Consider the following 23,708-nt stretch of genomic DNA (forward strand, 5'->3'; position numbering starts at 1 on the left):
GTGCATATATATTTATAATTGTTATATCTTCTTCTTGGATTGATCCCTTGATCATTGTGTAGTGTCCTTCCTTGTCTCTTGTAACATTCTTTAACTTAAAGTCTATTTTATCTGATATGAGTATTGCTACTCCAGCTTTCTTCTGATTTCCATTTGCATGGAATATTATTTTCCATCCCCTCACTTTCTCTGTATGTGTCCCTAGGTCAGAAGTGGGTCTCTTGTAGACAGCATATTTATGGATCTTGTTTTTGTAACCATTCAGTGAATCTGTGTCTTTTGATTGCAGCATTTAATCCGTTCACATTTAACGTAATTATCAATATGTTTGTTCCTGTTACCTTTTTCTTAATTGTTTTGGGTTTGTTTTTGTAGGTCCTTTTCTTCTCTTGTGTTTCGCAGTTAGAGAAGTTCCTTTAGCATTTGTTGTAGAGCTGGTTTGGTGGTGCTGAATTCTCTTAGCTTTTGCTTGTCTATAAAGCTTTTGATTTCTCCATCAAATCTGAATGAGATCCTTGCTGGGTAGAGTACTCTTGGTTGTAGGTTCTTCCCTCTCATCACTTCAAATATATCGACGCCATCCCACAGTGACTTTTCTCCAGGAGGAAATCGGCTTTGGCAGTACTTTCATGCCCAGTGTGGAAACCAAAACATAGGGATTGGACTGTAAGCTGCTGCCTCTTCTGTTTTTTTCAGGGCATATTTTTTCCTACTTCTTGAGAGCTGTGTTCAGTGATCGTGCTCAGCTCTATACCCAGCTCCTAGTTCCTGAGTCTGTCCCTTAGCAGGAACTCAGTGATGTTGGCTGGCTGGACAGACAGACAGATGGACGTTGGTGGAAGGTCTTGTCTACGCAAAGCTGGCAGAAATACACAGGTCTGCCCATTAAGGACCACATTCTTTCTACAAACCACATTGTACTCTCAGTGGTAAGGGCAGAAAATGGGTACACGGGGGACTGGGAAGAGGGCAGAACGGCCGACTGGTTTTTGCGCATCTACTAGGCACTGGGTATCTAATAGAGTTTATCTTTTTCATTCAGCCCATGAACTTTTGCAACAAAGACAAAAATGAGAAAAACTGGGGGTGGGCACCCAGCCAGCTTATGGGCACACAGGCGGGTAGCAGAAGAGCTGGGCTGCTAAACAAGTTCTGTCTGACTCCAGGCCCCAGCTCACCTCCTGCCTACCAGGAAATGCTACTGGTGTGACACTAGTCAACACAGAAGCCTGTATTTTCACTCCTTTGAGTTCTGTCTCGCATTTGATAGAACACCACCAGGGTAAAAACCAGAGACCCGCAGCCCAAGTCAGGACAAGAATAATTTAAAGAGTTGATGGACTGCTGCTCCCAAGGGTGGGATCCGTACCTTTCTCACACTCACAAAAAACCAAAGACCCAGACTGTGAATGTAAAGGATTGAAAATCACCATTAACTGGTTTTGACTTGCCTTATGCCCCAGCATTTGTTCTGTAGTTTTATCCTCCTCAACAAAATACAGTCAGGGGCAAAATACACAATACACAGACAGTCTCCGCTCTTCAGAGCCTATGAGCCTCATCACAATGGTTCACTTCACCCCAAAAGAAGATGTTTTACCAAAATGGGGTGAATAAAGGATGGAGAGGCAGACTGGTATATTCAATTTTTGTTTTCGATTTGATTTTTGCCCTTTCTGCAAACTCAAGGGTGATATCTAAACACTGTTGCAACAGCAGCGGTCACGAGCACTTCCAGAGCAAATATCACAGTTAAAAACATGCCTGTGCAGCCTGAGGGCTTCGGGTGACAGGAAGAAGCCGTACTCTGTGTCATGCATCACTTGTCACTCCAGCTCATGCACTTGGCAGAGCCAAAATAAACCCAGAAACCACTAGGCTGCATCTGGGGTAAGATGCCCACACTTGACCCACAACACAACACAACACATGTTATGTTGGCTCTGAGATCCACAGAACTACTGTCCCCATCACCATCCATGTGGGGCACCCCTGCAAAGCCCCAGGTCACAACTGAATCCAGGCACAAAGCTGCCCTCCCAGTGCTGCCTGGTCATGAACATGCCCAGACCATCAAAGGAAGACCCTGGGGCTTTCACAAATGGCAGAGAGCTCTGTGTCAACACCATGGTGAGCGCTAAGTCCACTGGAACAAGGACAGACCACTGGTCCCCATCTGAACCCTCTTCCAGGGTCCCAGGCACCTCATCCTCTTGACCCAGGTGTTGGCCAGCAGGATCCTGCTCATCTTGGTAGGAGGCAACCACATCAGCAAGCAGGTTCTCACCCGCCCAACCTCATTCCTCCTCAGTCCATTCCTGCCCCAGGCATGCCTGCTGATCAGAGAAAGATGCGCCCACTCTCAGCCCCATGGCTGGGTCCCCATTGCCTCATTCCTCCCCTCTGGGCACAGTCACCCGATCAGGGTGGCATGTCTCTTGCATTTCAGGACTCCCAACAGCTGGCTTTCTGGCGTCAAGGGTCAAAAATGTCCCCTTACTGGGCCAGCAGCTTTCCCTGCAGCAAAGCTCCTGGGCTTGAAGGCTTGCTTCAAACTTGGTCTCCTTATGACCTAATCGGAGGGTCACCATGCTCCTCAAGGAGCTCACACCCATGTGGTTCATTTTAACAGTGAACATTTTGAAGTGAACCCCTCCCCCTTCCTCCTTTCCACCCCAACATCCCTCACACATGTCATCACTCTACACAGTGGTTAAGGCCTAGGGCTCCAAGTTCAGAAAGGTGTGTGTTCACATACCAGCTCTGCCAGTTGGGAGATGTCTGGCATGGGCAAGTTAATTCCCCTCTTTGTGCCTATTTCCTAATTCACAAAGGAAGGTACTGCCTGCTTCACACCCTCTAGCTCAGGGGGGTGCTCTGACGCCTAGTGAGCCCATTTGAATGGACTACTCTGCAGAACGCTTTACACCAGGAGGGCTCACTCCTCTTCTGCAAGCCTGCCTCTCCCACCCCGCACGCTCTCCCCCAGCAATGGCGACAGGCAGGGGAGGAGAGGCCATTGGGACAAACAAGACGTGCTTGGTTGACCGATGGCAGCCCCACAGACACCTGCCCTGGCTCTCCTCATCCTTCTCTGCTCATTCTCTCTGCCCTTTCTCATCTCTCAGCCCCCTGGCCTCTGCCCTCTCACAACCACGCTGTCCCAACCCTCCGCCGCCGTCCTTGGACGTCCACATTGCATCAGCTCCCCGCCCCCTTTCAGATGATGTGACCTCTCCCCCACCAGCCTGCATAGCGTGTTCAGGGGCACCTTCCTCAGCGCTGCTCTGACCACGCGGTCCTGCTCAAGGACCCTCAAGGAGCCAGCCCTCTCCCAGGGAGGACCACATCCACACCCCTCAGCCTGCTGTTCCTAGCTTTCTTCACATCCCGTCCCACCTCCATATGCTTCCCTGGATGTCCCCGGACTGGATGATTCACAAGTCCAAGCTTTCATCGACTGGTCTCAACCTTTATCCCAGCAGATTCATTGCTTGCAAAGGTCTCCCTCCTTGAGTCTTTTAGAGCCCATCTCACCCTCAGTTCCTTCACTGAGTTTTCCTTGGTCGTGCTAGTGAGGCTTGATCTCCTTGCCCTAACTCCTCTAATCCTTTGGTTTTAACCTTATTTGTGACACTAGTCTGGTGCCTGGTAAACACAACAGGAGTTTACTCAATAAATGGGTACCGAATGAATGGGCTGCAGTTAACTGGCATGTCAGGAAAATGTCACTACCCTTCCAGATTAGCCATGAGCCCAGACCTGGGGAAAGATGTCGTTGGAAATTTAAATCTAGACAAGACTCTCAGAGAAAGTATGCTATTTAAAAAAACAACATTGGGGGTTGTTTTAAAATCAGCACCACATGAAAGATAAATTTGGGTTCAATCTAGATTTCCACACACCATGTTTGCTCAAAGCTGATCAACCCCTATGAGCAACGTTAAGCACACAGCAGGATGCCACGCTCACAAGGGTGTTTTTATGTGATGGGTGACCACATACAGGTGTGTATCTATACATGTCTATATACACTAGCAAGGATCTTAATGATCTAAAGATTGATCAGACGCTAAGTGTCACAGAGTACAACAGTTGAGGAAAACTTAGCTACATAAACAAACGTATGAAAATGTTACTATATAAAGGGTCACTTAAGTCCATGCAGAAGTTATGGGCACTAAAATGTGCTACAATTATAGTATGTCTAAATTCCATCCCATACAAAACGCACCCACCCTCTCCTGGGGCTGCGTGTCTGGACACTGGTACCTCAGGCGTGGCCATCGGGGCCACCAGCAGGGAGGCCACCACTACAACCTGTCTCCCAGGACCACGTCCACGTGGGAATTATACACAGCGCTCGGAAGTGACTTCAACGCTCACGGCCCATCCCTACACCCTGCTGTGCGCATTTAAACACCACGAAGTGGTGCTGCTAGGCAAGTGTGCACACCCGCTACATAGTTCTGCTCCTATTGGCCAGTGCCAGGTAAACTTAGACGTGTGTTTACACCTCAGTGAAAACACTACACCTCAGGGATTGAAGAATGACTAATTTGGGTAAAATAATGCACAAACAAAGGTTCCAGGATCCCCAACGTGGGTCTCCGTTAGAGTGAAGGTACATGGCAGGAAAGCCAACTCTGGATGTGGAGGAGGCTCAGAGGGCGGTCCTGGGACTGAGGCTTGGATGCCCCAGAAAGAAGCAAGGAGAGCGAGGTGGCTGCTGGGCACAGCAACACTGAACTTGAAGAACAGTTTAATCATGAGGACAAGCTCCCAGCCACCCAGGACCACCAGGCAGCGTCTAGGAACACACCACAGTCAGCAATCACGTGCACGCAAAGCCTGCTCACATGATTGTATTTTTGAAATTCCCAAATCCAACCCCTTGGCTTCTTCTAAAAAGGCCAGCTGAGGATTAAGGAGGCAGCAGACCTTCAGGAACAAAAACAATCCCACTGACCTGGGGGCAAATCGCCCATGAAAGAGCTTTATGGATTTAAAAGGCTAGGCTTAGGTCCCTAAGAACTTGGGAAGCAGGGTCACAGCTGGTTGACTATAGACTTTCTTAGAGTCCCTCCCCAATCACAGGGTTTGTCTTCAAATCTGTGATTGTGCTGGTGGCTTATATAACCTCAGCACTCTTGGATTTCCTCAGTCCTTTGGGGAAAAGAGGTTAGGGAAAGGCAAGAAGAGCACTAGTGAAATCAGGACAGCCTGTAATCACTGCTTCCCAGGGAAGGTAAGAATAGTGACCACGGCTGACCCATTGTGCTCGCCACGCCACAGTTACTGGCCTAGGCACTATTAAGCGCTATACATATACACACACACTCTTTTAATCCCTATTTTTAAATGGAGAAAACAAGCCTTTAGGTAGCTTGCCCAGGGTCACAGAACAGCAAGTGTTCTATGCTGGGCTTCAAGTTCAGGCCATGGGTACTAGAGTTTGAACCATTAACCATTTGGCTGAATGTTCAGGTCTTGGCTGTTATTCAAACTAGAAGGAAGGAAACTAACACATAATGAGCACCTACTGTGTGCTAGGCAGTTGCTAAATGATTTTTCACGTTATTTCATTTAATCCCTTCCAACAACTCCCTAAAGTTGTCAGGATTACCTCTGGTTTGGTTTTTACAGATGAGAAAACTATAACTCGCCCAAGTTCACCCAGCTTCTAATGGCAGAACTGAGATTCAAGCCCATGGCAATCTGACTCCAAACCCCTTGATGAAACAGGTGAACTTCACGGAAGTAAATGCCTCAGAGACCTGACAATATCTCCAGTCTTACACACTCGATTCTATCATTCAAGTGTCCCCCGTTTGTCTAGCTATTGGAGGAAGTGACCATGAGAGGTGTGTCCGGCTATAGTCTGTTTTGTCGACCACTTAGTTACACCCTATGGGGTTCCTTGTTCTTATGCAATGCTGACTTTTGGTTGTTTTCCATGTAGGGTGTTTGTTTACCCAGCTAGATTTTAGCACCGTGAGGACAGAGACATTGACTAACATTTCCTTGTGTGACCCCCTCGCCCCGCGCCCAGTACAATGCTAAGAACAGAGATGGGGATCAGGAAGTATCTTCTGAATAAAGAGGAGCCTTTTAGAACTGTGTAGCTCAAAAGTAACTCAAGAATTTCCAGTTTCTTCTACAGCAAAGAAGCTGGGCACAGTAGCAATTTGCTGCTTTCAGTCATCAACTCAAGAGGCTCCTGGTGCACACATGCCTCCTTTTAAGGGTAGGTGTTCCTCCTGAAACTGTCCTTGTGACAACATCTGCAAAGGCTCAGTCCTGGTCTAGATGAGACCATATGCCAAGGCTCCTCTGCTCCGCTTTCCCCGAGCGCCCACCTCACTGCCGGCTTCTCCACCCAAAGGTCCCTCTCACGACAGAGCTGACAGTCAATGACCATAGGCTCCTAGAACTTCCCCAGTGACTCAGCCGGGGAAGAGGAAGGATGAGGGGCATCTTTCCAATCACCAGGCCAGCAAAGAGGCAGATGCAGACCATACTTTCTCCAACTTTTGGAGAAAGTGAAAAGCTCCAGGCAGATGCTTTGGCACTTCCACCAACTCCCAACCAGATGCCAGCTCGCAGCAGCCAACAGACGAACCCAAACGTCTTGTGTGGTATTGCTGTGCTCAACCTTACCAGTCCCTGCCTGGTGACAGATGGTGAAACCAGAAGAACTGTTTCCTCTGTCTGATATGTCACAAGCTGTCATTCCTAAAAGTAATTCATGTGACAAAACATGTTTCTAATCCTCCCAAGTTTTCTTCTGAGTCTGGCTGGGCTTTCTTGGTGACAGCTCTCCCCTTCCAACTTTCAGAGGTGAAACTGAGACCAGGGGGTTTACTCACAGGCAGGCCCTGGAAGAGAGATTTCTTAAAGTCCTGCCACAGGCCAGACCCACTTCAGGGTCATCCAGAAGCAGGCTGGGCTCTAAGTAGATTTTTCCCAAGAGCCAACTTCATAAGGCAACTACCCCTGCCTCATTATCCCAGAGAGATCTGCAAAGAAAAAGAAATCTAAACCTTGCACCAGGAAAACTATTAATCACCCATACCTACCACCACCCCAAGAAAGCAACGCCATCAGCTCTCGCCCTGGGATTTAGGGAGTTAATCAGGACCTACATACATGAGGTCATCTCCCCTCCTACTTGGCCTGACATTTCCACCACTAGTCACTCCATAAGTAATGCCTTACAGTCTAATCCCTCTTCTCTTCCGTGTGAACTCAGGAACTTTTCTATTCACTACTGTATCCTCAGAGCTCAGAACGTGGGTTGGCACAGAGTAGATATTCAATAAATATTTGTTCAAACAATAAATAAAGGCTGTGGTGCACTGTCTCAAAGAAACCACAGCTCCCAAGAATTGACATAAAGGTCAGAGTGCTTGGCCCTATAAATGGAGAGTATAGCCCTTAATCTGAGGTTGTACCTCATGAGATAGACAGCCAAGGGGATGAGAGCCTTCGTTCACTGACTCTCATTTGTCCCATTACCTGCTGTCAACTGGGGAGACACCTGGAGGCTGGCCAGAGTGGCCAGAGGCTGGCAATCCAGGACAAGCAGAATTCAAAGAGAAACAAAGACTGGATGGCCAGGGGCCTGTGTGGTTTACTCGCAAGCGACAGAGATCTGGCCCACAGTGGGGGCACCCTCGTAAAGGACTTGGATTTTTGTGGAGTAGCATGAGAATACAGGGCCAGCGTTCTTGGGCAAATAATGGGATCCCCCCTTCCCTAAGGAGAGACAGAAGAATTCCAGAGGAGAAAAGTCAATTATCACAGTCACAAGGGCTGTCTGAGCCCCACCAGTTCCCACTTGTTACCATGGGTTGGTGCCACTTGCTAAATGTAAGGGGCCTGGGAGAAAATGTGGTAACATCAGGACACCAGGCCCTTAGGAGAAGACTTCTTACTCCCGGGACCCATCTCCTGACGGTAGGGGCTAAGTCAGTTCTGTGCTCTGCCACCACTGCCACTTCCTACACTGAAGAGAGGAGCCATCCAAGGCACACAGAGATTAAAAAGCTGCTTTGTGCCTATCTCTGGCAAAAGGCCCTTCTTGGCATCAAAAGGAATTAGAATGGTCCACAGGACCTTAGGAGCTGCATCATGGCTCAAGTCAAAAGGACCAAATCAGCAGGGATGCTCCAGAAACCAGGAGATCTGGGAGAGGTTCCTACAGCCAGAACGACCAGAACTTTTTCTGAAATGAAGAGCTGACTCTAAAACCAAGAATGCTGAGCCCTGTAAACCGAGGGTACGGCCCCCGAATCCAAGGTGGCTCTTTACCAGATGGACAGGACCTGATTTATGCACAGGAAGCCCTTTCACTCTCTGAGTGTCACAAGGCAAGTCCAGAGTCCTTTTTTCTTTTTTTTTAAGGGCACGTAAAAGCCCACATTTGCACAAAATTTCAGTTTTCAAGGCACCTGCACATCCAGCATATAAACTGAGCCTCAAAACCATCCAGTGAGGTGACGAGCCGGATGCCCACAGCACAGGAGAGGCACAGAGCCTGGGAGGGGGCCGTCCTTTGCTCCATCTTGTAACTGAGTTGGCTCAACTTGCTGAAGTTACAGAGTAGATCAGCAGGGAGGTAACATCGGGACTTCTGATGGTCCCATTCGCAGCCCTGCTCTCTTCCCACAGAGCTTTGCTGAGCCACGACAAGCCACCAAGCAGCCACGTAGCCCAGGAAGACGTGGTCTGAGACCCAAGATGAGCCAGGGTCTGATGGGATCCTTTGCAATGGGGTTTGTTATGTAACTGAGAAATGCATCTGGGTCATCATAAAATGGCTAACAGTTACTCTGTACCTCTTACCAGAGTTCTTTCTGGACAGTGAGTCAGAGGCAGTGCAATGAGTGGAGAGCACATCAATGTCTCTCAGAGTCTCTCAACAAACTTACACTGGTGAGCTGGGCCCTGCAGACACAACTTCCTACCCCCCACAGTAGCCTTGAGAGAACCAAACATTCCCAAGGAGGACTCTCCTTGCTCCACAAATAAAGCAAACCATTGTCAAGATGCCTGTCCCAAGGCCAGAGGCCGAGAATGTCTCTTGGTGGCCCGGTCTTCCCAGGCCTTACCCCCTCAAGTCAGCCAGCCCGAAAGAGGGAGGAGCTCTACCACCTGCAGCTCTTCCTGAGGACCTGCTTCCAAGGCCGTAGAGTTGAGGAAGCAGGTGGAGGGGATTTTCTCAGGAGGCCCACTTACACATAAAAGGTGAAAAAGATTAGTAAGAGGGTTGGGTCAAGCTGCACTCTTCCCCCACCCACCACCCCCAACCTCCCGAGGCCACAGTTGACATGTTATTCGATGGCAATCACAGAACATGCTCTGGAATCTTCCATCAGCAATGAGAAGACCATTCCCCAAAGCGTAAAACCAGAACACCAGTCGTCCATCTTTCCATTCACATGTTCTCAGTCCCCACCACGTGCCAGGCATGTGGCCTCTTCCGGCCTGTGTTCTATGAACAAGGTCTTTAGCGGGGGTGACCTATTTCTAGAAGGGTAGTGATGTCAGCCCCAACCTAATTCATCAGCAGAGACTGGACAGGAAAGTCTGCTTAACTTCCTGACCTATGGTGTCAGGGAGGAGGATCTGTCAGCAAATATTCCCAGGACAGCAGCTGGGATGAAAGAAAGGCCCAGAATCCAGAGATTCTGGAGTCTGGCGGGGAGGGAGAAGACGGATGTGCATTCAGGGAATGTCTGCGGAGACTCATCTGGTTCAGGAACTTTCGCAACCCCTTTGACTTTAGTGTCCATCCTGTGAGGCTGGCTTCCTTATTACAGAATAGGTAAGCTGATGCCCAAAGAGAGCAGGTGTCTAGCCAGAGGCCCCAAATACGGGGCTCAGCAGAGCCGAGTCAGGGTCTCATGGCTCCCACACCAGGAGTTCTCCAACTTCAGGGCGCATCACAATCCCTGGCAGATAATCAAAACCACAGATTCCTGAGCTCCACCCTGGAGAGGCTAATTCCTTGAATCTGCCCCAGTGCCCAGGCATATGCATTTCTAACAAACACCCCAGGTGGTGCTGGTGGTTCATGGAGCACACTTAGAGACAACTGACCTCCACTGCCCCAAGGACAGAAATCAAGAGCTAATTCTCAGCTGCTGGCTTCCCTTGGCATCCCAGGCAGGGACAGATGGTGGGACCAGTGTGTGCTCCTGCCTAGCTCCTCGGTAGAGAAGCAACCGGCCTCTGAGTTCATCGAGTGGCTCCACAAACATGTCCAGCCCCAAACAGGAAGCTCGGGACAAAGGTCTGAGGAGGCGAGGACTGCTCAAAGGGCAGCCACCACCCCAAACAAACAGCCCATTACGACGGACCCTGCTTTAACGCCATGACTCATGGAGGCTCACTTCCTATATTTCTGAGTTGATGGGCACAGCAAATGGCCCTGAGCGCAGACAGCAGCTTCCAGAGCCAGCATGGGAGTCCCAGCCATGCCAACACCGCAACATGGAGCAGAAATCAGGAACTTCCAGGGGAGAGGAAAAGGAAAAAAAAAACAAAAAGGAAGAAAAATAACCTCCAACCTTGCTCCAGCTTCCGCACCCCCTCCCTTCTGGAGCCGGCAGGGTTGTCTAGTCCAAAGGGATCTCCTGGAACTGTAAAGGGCTTGTGTTCACCTCCTCTCTAGAGAAAGAATCGGATGGGAGCCAAAGCAAACACCGCTCCACTCGAGGTTGCGAGGCACACTGTCTAATCCCGAGAAGTTGGTAAGCAAGTGAGGGCCGGCCCTACCTCCCATCCCCCTCCCGCAAACACACATGGTGCTGGTGCTCTCTGCCCTTCTGCTGGGGCGAGACCTCATCTTGAACTGTGTGGGGCTCAGAGGCCAAGCTACAGTTTTTGCAAAGTCTACCAAAGGAGAGATGCCTGGAATAAGGTGGGGAGGCAGAAGAGCCAGGATGGGCTTCCAGAACCTGCAGGAGACCTCCGACCTCTGAATGACTCAGCAAAGACAAAGGCCTCCGTCCTGAAGAGCAGAGAGAAAGGAGATGCTCCCTTGGGTTAAGTTTGGGATGGTGCTAGATAGGAGTCAGGAGACAGAGAAGAAAGAAGAGGAAACACCCGCTTTCACCTTCGCCCTATAGCTCTTCATCATCCCCGATGGGGATCCAACCAATTCACATGGGGCTGTTTGATGTTGGGGGTTGGGGGAGGTGAAGGCAAGGGAAGGACATCCTGTTAACAGCGTTGTTGGATAAGGATCAAGAATCAGGCAGTGGAAAACAGCTGTGTCCACCTGATAAGCCTGGGCACCCCACTTCCTTCAGTAGAGTCTTAGGTTTGTAAGACTAAGGTCTGATGTGCAGGGATGGGAACTGGCCCAGTACCTATGTCATCCCTAAGACCCCAAAATCTTCACCACAGACAACCGGTCTCATCAACCACATACTGGGAAGATAACACCGTCTCCTGGCACCAGCACAGCTCTTAGTTTGAGTAGCTCTCAAGAGGAACAAGTCCCCATCAAGATACTGCCTGGAAACTTCCAGAAAGGCCCACCTTCCCCTATTCACCCAACTCCTGGTCACTTCGCTTGTTGAGAATCGGCTCATAACCATCACCTCCTCAGGGAAGCAGTCCCGCTGGCTCCCCACTACACTCACTCTGGGGTGCGTCCTCCCTCCCACATGCTGTGACCCCTGAATGTCCTGTGCACATGTACCCTTAAGCCTGCCACACGGTGGTACTGGGAGCAGTTAAGTGTTGGCCTCTCCTTCTAGATCAGTGGCCAATTACCTTTGTTGATGATATAGTAGTGACAGCATCTGTTCTTCATTTAGCAGACAAACTCTGCTGGCTAAGTGCCCTCCACTTACTGTCTCATTCACTCCTCTCCTCCACTATTGCAGGAGCCAATATTATCTCCATCTTACAAAAGAAGAAGCCAAAGGTTAAGGGTCTTGTCCAAGGGTACACAGCAGAGCTAAAGATGTGTTCTCAACCACCCTGGGTCCAGCAGAGTTCAAGGCACCCCGTAAGTAATGAATAGCTTTTTCCACTGAAGGAGTAAGATTGAGTCACGTCAGGAAGACAATCCAGGCATGAGAGTCCCTTCCTGCAACCACCTGAGCTCTCAGCTAACTGAGTGGTCACCTTAATTCCTTTCAGGAGAGGAATACCTGTTTATTAATTTGTCCATCCATTTTTAAGTGCCTGTTATGCCCAGAGCCTTGACATATGGGAGAGATGTATTAGTCAAGGTTCCAGTCCTTTGACAAGTTTCCCATTTAGTAGGAAGAGGAGGTGGAGGAAGAGGGAGAGACACAAACCCTAGAAAGACAAAGGCCAGTATCCACAGAAACTCAGGAAGCACACAGAAGGGCAAGGACTGCTTTCCTCCAGCACAGAGACTGAGGAGATGACGGCAGGGGTGAGCAGTTACCCAGGTACCCAGCCAGAGGGAACACCTCCCAAGCAGTGTATCTTTTTGTTTTTGGTGCCAGTGGTAAAATATACATATAGCATGACATTTACTATTTTAATCATTTTTAGCTGTACACTTCAGTGGCATTAAGTACTTTCACATCATCGTGCAACCACCACCTCCATGCATCTCCAGAACTTTTCTCATCTTCCCAAACTGAAACTCTGTACCCATTAAACACTAACTCCTCATTCCCTCCTCCCCCAGCCCCCCAACCACCATTATACATTTTGTCTCTATGAATTTGATTACTCGAGATTATCTGTGGTATAATCAAAATGTATTTGGTCTTCATTTCTGGTTCCTGGCACAGAGCTCTAAACCCTGGGCATTTCCTGAGTGATAGGACTGTCCTTTGTTATACATAAGGATCCTGTTTCCAAGGACTGTCCTTTGTTATTCATAAGGATCCTGTTTCCGTCACACCTGAGTTTAGGCTATAAGGTGACTTAGAGTAGGACCCCTCTAGAGCTCCAGAAGACCAAGTGATAAAGTTTGGGAGCTTTCAGCCCCACCCTCCCCCCACCCCTGAGAAGCAAAAGGGAACTGGAAATTGAGCTCTAGAAAAACTCTTGAACAAGGAAATTCGGTGAGCTTACAGGCTGGTGAACCCATCACATCAAAGTGCTGGGAGGGTGGCCCACAGAGGCTCTGGCATCTCCTCCATTTGGCTGTTCCTGACTTGTAGACTTTATAATAAACCAAGAAAAACAGTGCTTACTTGAGTTCCCTGAGCCATTCTAGCAAATTACAGAACCTGACTAGGGCTCGTGGGAACCCCCAACTTACAGCTAGTCAGTCAGAAGTCTGGGTGGCCCCCAGGACTTGCAGATGGAGACAGTCTTACAGGACTGAGCTCTTTTAACTTGTGGGGTCTACACTAAGTCATTAGTGTCAGAGTTGAACTGAATTGAATTGTAGGACAGCCAGCTGGTGTTAGAAAAGTGAAGAATTGATTGGTGTCAGAAAAAAAGACAGCTCAAAGACAGGTAGAATCACAGAATATCTGTTTTTGTGACTACCTTATGTCACTCAGCACAACGTCTTCAAGGTGCAGCCATGCGTAGCACGTGTCAGAATTTCCTTTCAAGAATGAGTAATATTCTATCATATGTATATTTCATATTTTAACAATCATCCATAGATGAACACTTGGGATCCTTCCACCTTTCAGCTATTGTGAAGAATAACGCTATAAACATGGGTGTACAAATATCTGTTCAAGTTCCTGCTTTCAACTCTCTTGGGTAACTACCCAGAAGTAGAAATGCTAAATATGTGGTAATTCTATTTTTAATTTTTTGAGGAAATGCCACACTGTCTTCCATGTGACTGCACCATTTTACGTTCCCATCGGCAATGCACCAGGGTTCCAATTTCTCCACATTCTTGCCGACATTTCTTACTTTTTTCTTTTTCTTTCTTCTTACTGCTAACTGTCTTAAGAGGTATGAAGTGGCACCTCATTGTAGTTTTGATTTGCATTTCCCTAATGTTGAGCTTCTTTTCATGTGCCTATTGACCGTCTATGCATCTTTTCTGGGGGAAGAAATGTCTATTCAAGTCCTTGGCTCATGTTTCGATTGGGCTGTGTTTCTGTTGTCCAGCTGCAGGAATTCATTATATAGTCTGGCTATTAACCCCATATCAGATATATGATTCGCAAATATTTTCTCCCATTCCATGGACGGCCTTTTCACTCTATCGATAGTGTCCTCTGATGCACAAAAGCTTTTAATTTAGACGTAGTCCAATTATTTGCTGTTGTTGCTGATGCTTTTAGTGTCATATCCAAGAAATCACTGCCATCACTGCCAAATCTATTATCATGAAGCTTTTTCCTTATGTTTTCTTCCAAGAGTTTTGTAGTTTTTCCCAATACCATCTGTTGAAGAGACCGGTGAGAATTATGTGTCCATGTAGGTTGATCAATTGTAACCAACGCACCACTCTGGTGGGGGTGTTGAAAATGGGGGAGACTACACCAGAAGGGGGTGTAGGGAGTATGTAACAAATCTCTTTACCTTCCTCTTAATTTTGCTGTGAACCTAAAACTGCTCTAAAAAGTAAAGTGTATTTTTTTTAAAAGGCTGTCCTTTTCCTCTTGGAATGGTCTTGACACCCTCGTTAAAAACCATTTGGGGGTTTATTTCTGGACTCTCTATTCCTTTGGGGGGCTCTCTGTTTGTCTTTATGCTGATGCCACACTATCATGATTACTGTAGCTTTGTTACTAGTTTTGATATCAAGAAGTGTCAGACCTCCAACTTTGTGATTCTTTTCCAAAATTGTTTTGGCTATTCAGCATCCCTTAAACTTCCACAAGAATTTTAGGATGCATTTTTCTTCATCTGTGAAAAACATCATCAGGATTTTGATAGTGATTGCACTGAATTTATAGACTGCTTTGCGTAGTATTGACATCTTAGCAATATTAGGTCTTCCAATCCTAACACATCTGTTTACCATTTATTTGTGACTTCTTTAATTTCTTTCAGTAACATTTTATAGTTTTCAGCATACGAGTCTTTCACCTCCTTGGTTAAACTGATTCCTAAGTATTTTTTTGGATGCTACTGTAAATGGAATTGTTTCCTTAATTTCCTTTGTGGATTTTTCATTGTTAGTGTATAAAAACACAGTTGGTTTAGCAATTATACTCCAATAAAGATGTAAAAAAAAACAAAACACAGTTGGTTTAAAACGTTGCAAATTTGGTCTGCTTTGCGTTCTCCGGTTTGCAGAAAGGAACTGGGTACTGGGAGGCACAGCAGTTGGGTGGGGTCAGGGCAAGGGTGAGCAAAATGGCCATGAAACTTTCTACCATTCTGAACGTGGTTTTTTCTTGGTTGGGCGTTTACTTGGTTGCTGTAGATCTTTGACTGATTTCCAAAACTCCCATAGGGACGATATTTTAGCAAGTTTCTAGTTTATTTAATGTTTCTGTGGGGGAACAAGGGTCTGGAGCTTCCTGGTCCACCATCTACTGATGTCACTCTCCGAGGCTTTAGGCTTAACCTCCAAGCAGTGTACCTTCAAGGAGAGAATCAAGAAGCCAGACTGGGGCTTCCCTGGTGGCGCAGTGGTTGAGAGTCCGCCTGCCGATGCGGGGGACACGGGTTCGTGCCCCGGTCCGGGAAGATTCCACATGCCGCAGGAGCGGCTGGGCCCATGAGCCATGGCCGCTGGCATCCGGAGCCTGTGCTCCACAACGGGAGAGGCCACAACAGTGAGAGGCCCGCGTACCGCAAAAAAAAAAAAAAAAAAAAAAAAAAAAGAAGCCAGACTGGTCAGAGCAGAGACAAGGCTGGGAGGGAACAAGAGACAGGCTGGATATGAAGGATGAGGGAGGAGGGGTCCTGGATGCTAAACTGAACACTCAGACTCGATTCCACAGAATTGTCAGGCCCTGAAGAATGCCTGCCAAGGCAACACGGCCAAGACAGAAGTCAGGCCAGGTCAGCCAGAGCCTCTTCTCATGTAGCACACTGAGTTGAAGGTCAAAGAAACAGAAGGATTAGGAGCTTCTTCTATGGTTCCACCTCACAGGCCTTCAGGGCTGCCCTTAAGGTTCTATTTTCTTAAGGTTCTAATTTCAGAACCTTAAGTGAATCAGAATTAGGAGCCCCGCCCCAAGCCCATCCTCTCCCCTCAGTCTGGAGAGTGAGTGGCTGAGCTCCCAGCTGCATCTACCTGGGAACTGGACCTATCACACAGCAGCACAAAACACACCAGCCCTGACGAGAACCTGGCTCCAAGCAGGAGGGCGCCTTCCCACAGCGCGCTGCTCCTCTCTCCTAGACATTTCAAGTCTAATGGTGAGCCTCACCTGGGAAGCCAGGTAAAAACACAGGAGCCTGGGCCCCTCCCCTGGAGAGGCTGATTAGGCAATCCAGGTGAAGGCCCAGGCATCTGTATTTGGTCCTGGCCCCAGAGGTGAGGCAAATGGTCACCATCTGGGGGAGCACCAGTCTAGCTTTCTTCCCAGAGTCGCCAGACTCTAAGCTCACCCACCTGCTGGCCGGCATCTTTGGTGAGGGCTTTGTGATGAAGGAGAAACCAGAACTGGAATTCGGTTCCACTTTACCTTCCCCAGAAGTTTCAAACTAGAAGTTTTATCTGACCCACAATTTTAAAACATGGAACATAATAATAAAAAAATAAAATTTGGGGGTCTCCCTGGTGGCGCAGTGATTGAGAGTCCACCTGCCGATGGCAGGGGACACAGGTTCGTGCCCCGGTCCGGGAGGATCCCACATGCCGCGGAGCGGCTGGGCCTGTGAGCCATGGCCGCTGGGCCTGCGCTTCCGGAGCCTGTGCTCCGCGGCGGGAGAGGCCACGGCAGTGAGAGGCCCGCATACCGCAAAAAAAAAAAAAAAATTTGAGTTTTATCAGCATTTTAAAAAACAGATTTCATCAGCCAGACACGAAGACAAATATTGCATGATTTTGGTTATATGCGGTACCTAGAATAGGCAAATTAATAGACATAGAAAGTAGAATAGAGGTTACAGAGGAGGACTTACTATGTAATGGGCACAGAGTTGTTGGGGGTGATAGAAGTATTTTGGGTATAGACACTGCTAATTCTTACACAAGATTGTGAAACTATTTAATGCCATTGAATTGTACACTTATGAACGGTTAAAATTATAAACATGTCTATTTTACCGCAGTTAAAAAAACAGATTTCACATAAAAATCTGGATTTCTGGTTTCTCTTTAAAGAAAAAACAAATGAGACGATCTGACAGCACTGGTCATGTTGTGTATGGGAACAGCTGGCAGAGGCTCAAGCAGCTGCCACCTTCAGCTGGGACACGTGCTCTAAAGATGCTGTGACCCCTCCACACTCCAATGTCACTTTTCTTTTGTCACACTTTCTACGACCTGGATGCCCCTATGAGCATTTGAGGGTTGGTCCTGGCTCTACCCCTTCTCATTTCAGTCTCCACTAGCCTTGCTCTGCTCTCCCAGCCCCTGCCTGGTCCTCTCTTCCAGTCAGAAGGGGAGACCAGCAAGTGGTCAGCCACATGGGCAGGTGCTTCATGTGCCTTGACAATGACAACAAATGAAAGCACAGAAGAGCTTGCCTTCACCTCCCCAGATGTCACTCAGAGCTTGAAAGTTTCTCTGACATTGCAACAGCCAGATTGATAAGCCTGGACTTTAACACACCCAAGTGCCCAGGAGTCTGGAACAAGATGAGGCTGACCATTCACCTCATGACCTGGACTTTTGAGTCAGCCTCTGGACCACCCAGCCTCGCTGGGTGACAGATGATCGGCCAGTCCAGTAAACACAACCTCAAGACTGGACTCACTTTCCTAGAGTCCATCTTTGTCTGCTAGAACCTGCTTTCCAAATGCTTGAAATACGATGGGGTTCAGGACACAATACCCCCAAATTTGGTACCTTGGCATAGTGAATATTTTAAGCTGAAGCAATTTGAGCAAATTGAAAAGCAGGAAGGTCACTCTGACCCCCTCCCCCGAAACAAGCCTTAAAACCCTCCTGTGGGGCTTCCCTGGTGGTGCAGTGGTTGAGAGTCTGCCTGCTGATGCAGGGAACACGGGTTCGTGCTCTGGTCTGGGAAGATCCCACATACCGCGGAGCGGCTGGGCCCGTGAGCCATGGCCGCTGAGCCTGCGCGTCCGGAGCCTGTGCTCTGCAACGGGAGAGGCCACAATGGTGAGAGGCCCGCGTACCGCAAAAAAAATAAATAAATAAAGAAAACCCTCCTGTGGGAGGTGCCCTCCTGGTCACAGAGGAAGGGAGCATCCTTGTCTCATCCTTGCCTCTCAAGACCCTTGTCTCTGGAGATAAAGAGGCACTGCCTCCAAGAATCCTGACAAACAGGCCTTGCTCAGTGCCCCGCCCCCCCCCCGCTTCTACAGACCTCAGACTCCTTAACCTATCACATTTCTCCACCACTGTCTGCTCTCCAGCAAATCTGGCATAGAAGTGCACAAGTCTAACTCTTCCTTCATTTCCTTACAAAGACTCCCGTGTCACCTAATACTTATATGAAATAATTATGGATGATTTTCTCTTATTAACCTGACTTCGTCAATTTAATTTTTAGCTGGGGACTCTAAGACAGTCAAGGAAAACCTCTTCCTCCCCTACAATTAGCATCATTGTTCCAGACATGGTGGGAAATGTTGCTAGTCTGTAAGCGTAAAATACAGGCCAACTTCCAAAGACTCGCCGTAGGAAAAGAATGTGAACCAGCTTGTTAGTAATTTTATTATATTGATTACCTGTTGAAATACTATTCTGGATATATTGAGTTAAACCGAATATAGTCCTAAAACTAATTTCACTTGTTTGTTTTACTTTGGTAAAAAATTTACGTTTTACCTGTTTTTTTTTTTTTTCATTTTACCTGCTTTTCATGCGGCTACTAGAAAACTTAGGCATATATGTGGTTTGCATTTGTGGCTTTCATTATATTTCTATCAGACAGATAGACCGTGGCTACTGCAGAACTGATTCTGTAAGGTTACCGTATTTTTTTTTTTTTTTTTTTCTGGCTGAGCTGTGCAGCTTGAGGGCTCTTAGTTCCCCAGCCAGGGACTGAACCCAGGCCACGGCAGTGAAAGCTCAGAGTCCTAACCACTGGACCACCAGGGAATTCCCAGGTGACTGTATTTTCTTTTCCTCGAAAAGCAAACTGATTCTCTCTAGACTTTTTCTGGGTGGCGCTGTGCTATGACCTGCCCAAGGGTCCCGGAGGAACTCCCTTCTGGTCTCAGGGCTGGAGGCTCTTCATCGGGGCTGGGGCTGCCTTGAAGATCTCTTCCCACTCCCACATCTCCCTCGCCCTGTGCCACCAAGCCGTCCCCAGACTCTCACACGAGGCTCTCTTCCCAGCCTTGCTCAATAACCATGTGTCCACATCACTCAAAACCCCAGATGGTTTTCCCTGGAAACAATGGAACCAGTGTTGTTAACACTGCCGGGCTGCTACCACCTGTGTGATGGTCACAGGGAAGTAAGTGCCCCAGCTGCAGTCCAAGACTCCCTGCCCTCCCTCACGCCAGCTCAGGATCCACTGGTTTCTTCTCCCCAGAGCCTGGAGCCCCACCTTCCTGAGGCTGAGAGAGGGAGAACCAGCCCCTCAGCGACCAGCACGTGGGGAGGCACTGCGAATGTCTGGAACTTCAAAACAGAAGGCAGGTGCTAGCTCTCAAATTCTAGAGAAACTGCTGGACACTTTATCACCACCGACAACCCACAACCCTAGAGACACAGGGCCAAAACTTGAAACTCAGTATCCTGCCTTTTTTTGTTGTTGTTTAATATACGCTTTGTCCACCTGAAGACTCAATAATGGCCCACTGACAGGGGCTCTGGGGGTGGAGCTAGCTTCAAACCTCCTTTCTACCACTCAGCACCAGTAGGACCCTGGATAAGGTTGCTCCGTTTATCTGGTCTCAAGTTCCTCACCTATAACAACAGAGACAACCCCACCCACCTCAAAGGTTAAAAAAATTAAATAATGCATGAAAAAGTGCCTTGCACGTAATAGGTGTTTGATAGATATTAGCTTCCTTCCCCTTCAATCTTCCCATAGCAATGCCACGAAGAAGATACTTAAAAACCTCATGGAGAACTGAAAACAAATCCTCTATACTCTGATCTGGTTGCTTCTTGTATGTGTGCTTTTTTAAATCTGAATGTTGGTGCCTGATACAATTTAAGAGGGTGGTAGGAAAACTGTGCGAAGCAGGGATTCTCTTTGCAGCCCTAGCACAGCGTCTGGCAAGGCAGGTGCTTGTTGAGAGAAGGAATGAGTGTTGGATTTAGGCCAGCAGGGACTGGCGCCTCGTGGAGCCTATCAGCGAAGCACTAGAAGAGAGGGGTCAGAATTACCATGAAACAGGGGTTTGGCTGATCAGTGTGATGTCTGCGGCCACAAAGATTTATTCTCTGGAAAGATGCTTCCAATCTGTTTAGACAGCTTTGTGGAGCCTTTTTCTTTTTTTTTTTTAAACTTCAAAGCTCAAGGTGTTCTGTTAATATCTCTTCTCCATTCGGCCATGCTTTCCTCAGAGAGAAAGGTTAAAACATATGCCAAGAACCAAACAGCCACCTCTACGTGAGGATACGTGAACAATTCAGCTTTTCATATTTCTTTTTTTTTTTTTTTAACTTAGCAAAGTCGGTTAAGCCTAAAAGAACACACTACATTGATGGCTCTGTGATACAAATATATGCTGTCAGGGTGTTTTTAAATGTAAAATTCTTAGCATTTTCTGACCTAAGTGCGGAGTAGGCATGGGCAATGAGTAACTATTCTTACTCAATTTTAAAGGTATATTTGGTTTTAAGTTCCTTTACAGCTGTGTGCAGAGGGGTCTGAAAACCAATTTGTTTTTGCTCCATGGTGAACAAAAAATAGTGTTGGGTTCTCTGATCTCACCAGGCCACCTGAGGGCCCAGTTAGCTCTTCTGCCCTCCCCAAACAATGGGTTTGGGATTGCAGGGACCCTGTCTGAATCCCGTTGGGGCTGCGAATAGGGAGATTGAACCCTCTGGAAGCTTGAGAAGTCCTGCGCATCGCTCCCCAGCTTTACCCTCCTATAAAGAAAACATCCAATAATGTCAAACCTGCCAGCAAAGCTGCAATGAGATGTTCAAATTCACAGTCACATCACCTTCAGGAGGGGGTTGGTAAATGTCACCCTTAATACCTATTTTTTAATTGCCTTGAACAAAAAGATCCAACCTGTTTCATCCCCAGACTTCAAATCCATTCAATCTTCTGAACACTCAAACCCACAGCTTAAAGAAAACTGGGTAAAGGATTTTATGTTGCTTGTTTGTGCTGAAGAAGCCCTGTCTGTTGCTTTCATTGATTGCTAACACTATTACCCAAGTGGCAGGCCTTACTGGCCCGAAAAAATTTAGCTCAAGTTACCTTTTTGGTGGCAAAGATGAACAGAATGGAAATTTACCTTTAGGGAAGTTTGGAAATTTCTGACCCAAATAAGAACTTCCTAGATGAAAGCTTAAATATTCTAAATGTAATGAACAGGCAAGAGAAAACGAGCCTCCAAGAACTAAGGGTTACTGGTCATTTGTTAAATGCATAGCCACAAATGCATGTGCTTGGGAAGAAGCGAGACGCCAGGCAGTGGTCCAGATAAAGAAGGGCCCCTAAAGTAGTTGCTTCAACCTTTCAGAGACAGCAATCAGACTCACGACGTGCCCACCTTTCTGGGTCATATCCACACTGAGATGCAAAGAATTTGAAATTCTCCTTCCCAAAAGAAGGAAAGACAAAGGAGTAAGATATGAGCTTTCCAGGTCTTTCCAAGGCTTCTAGGCCTTGAAAATTCAGAGCAAGAATTCGACTCCATCCTGCTGCCCTTGGCTCTAAACCCCAGGGAAGGAGGTTGGCACAAAGCATTGTTCCCACTGTCCTGGCTTCAGCTGTGTATAAAGAAGGTGAGAGCAGCGCCAATGCCACCAGGGCCCCACTCTGCCTTTCCATGTGGTGCAGGAGATACTGTGCTCTAGGAAAAGCTGGCTGGACAGGAAAAAAGCACCTGCCAACTTCTGATGTCACAGAATAGTCTGACGCCCAGGGGCTGCTCCCCGGGAAAGAACAGCTTTCCTGTCCAAGCTGGTGAAGTAAGTTCAGGAATGAGATCATAAAAACAGCATGTGTTCCAGAAGCATCCTTTCTGCTGGTGGAGGAGAAACTGTGAGTGACAGCAAAGGTCCCTCCTTTTGTTTCCCCACTTCTATTACACAGTCACGCAGTCACAATCACTCACTCACACTATCAGTCACACCCAGCCACAGTCACCCAGAGTCACAAACACACTGAAGTCAGAAAACTACAGTCTCCACACAGGGAGGCGTGCGGTACAATCAACACACACAGTCCCACAGGGAATACTCCCCACTCTCTACCCACCTGATTGCCAAAGACAGCTACGGAGCAGGCTGTTGACACCTCATTAGCCCCGAACCAGACAGAAGCAATGCGGGAGGGCATGCCCAGGATGAAGACCTGGGCCACGGAGCAGATGACCTGGCCCAGCACAGTGACCGGGAAGAGATGTGGCTTCAGGCTGCCCAGCTTCACCCAGGCCCCCAGGCAGTTGAGAGCAGAGCCAGTGAGGGCGATGGTGCGCAGGCCGAACTTCTCCAGGAGCCAGGCCACCGGCAGGAGCAGAGGAATGTAGGTCAGCATGTAGCACATGGACAGCCAGTCGATGGCAAAGGCACTGACCCCATAGAAGTTCATGAAGATGTTATTGATGGAGCCGTACTGGATCCACTGGAAGGCGTTGCACATGGAGTAGCAGCTAAACACCAGGACCACAGCCCATCGGCGCTTGCTCACCTTGATCACGCTAAGGTCCTCAGGGCCCAAGCTACTGGGGTGGGCCAAGCCACTGGGTAGAGCCAAGCTACTGGGGTGGACCGAACTACTGGGGTGCGCAGAGACACTGGCGTGGATGGAGACGCTGGGATGGGCCAAGAGGCTGGGGTTCTCCCCGAGGGCGGAAGTCTGCGAAGGGGTGCCATCGCGCTCTTGCTGGTTAGGCTCTTCATTCACCATGACCACAGCCTCTCCTGGAGCCCTAGACAGGTGCTGAGGACTCTAGTGGCGTCGTCTGGTCACCTAAAGCTGACGTAGCACTTACCCGGCCCGCCCGGAAGGAATAAATGGAGTCCCCAGCCTGCGTAAAAGCCGCGAGTGGGGCTCTTTTGCTCACCCCCAAGCTTCTGCTCTCACTTTTCCTTGGCGTCCTCTGTCCCTGATTGCTGTCCCCCAGCTGCAGACGCCTCAGCCTGGTCCTGGCTCTCGGTGCCTTGAGTCCTCCCGAAGCGCCTGTCGACGTTCACTCCTCCGTCCTGGAAACAGTTCTCTCCGGGCGCAGCCACTCCGCGGGACTCCGGTCGCTCCCGGGCGGACTCGCGGCCTCGCCCCCTCCGGCGCACGTGACCGCCCCGCCCCCGCCCCGCGCGGCTTCCCCACCCACGACCCACCCGCCCGCCCCCGCCCCCTGCCCCTCCCGCCTTCGCCAGCCGCTGGCCCGGCAATACAGTGGTTTCGCCACCGCCTGCGGGTGCATTCCTCCCCCACGCCCCGGGCACCATGGAAACCGCCTGGTTAACCCGCACCCGGGCACTGCCCCTCAAATTCATTTGTCCACTCCCGGGGGACTCCGCAAGAAAAGACCCTCTGTCCTTCCGAGGTGATCCTCTA

General features: G+C 48.6%; 1 protein-coding gene across 1 annotated transcript in view; it reads right to left on the reverse strand.

Annotated features, from left to right (window-relative positions):
• The window catches only part of FLVCR2 (FLVCR choline and putative heme transporter 2), a 61,462-nt gene extending 38,405 nt beyond the window's left edge, over positions 1-23,057 (reverse strand). Inside the window, exon 1 of the mRNA XM_065871546.1 lies at positions 22,407-23,057. Within this exon, the coding sequence (XP_065727618.1) occupies positions 22,407-23,057 (651 nt within the window). The remainder of the gene's footprint in view (positions 1-22,406) is intronic.
• Between the last annotated feature and the right edge of the window lie 651 nt (positions 23,058-23,708).

Source organism: Phocoena phocoena, chromosome 2 (genome assembly GCF_963924675.1).
Source record: "Phocoena phocoena chromosome 2, mPhoPho1.1, whole genome shotgun sequence".
NCBI classification, from domain to species: Eukaryota; Metazoa; Chordata; class Mammalia; order Artiodactyla; family Phocoenidae; genus Phocoena; species Phocoena phocoena.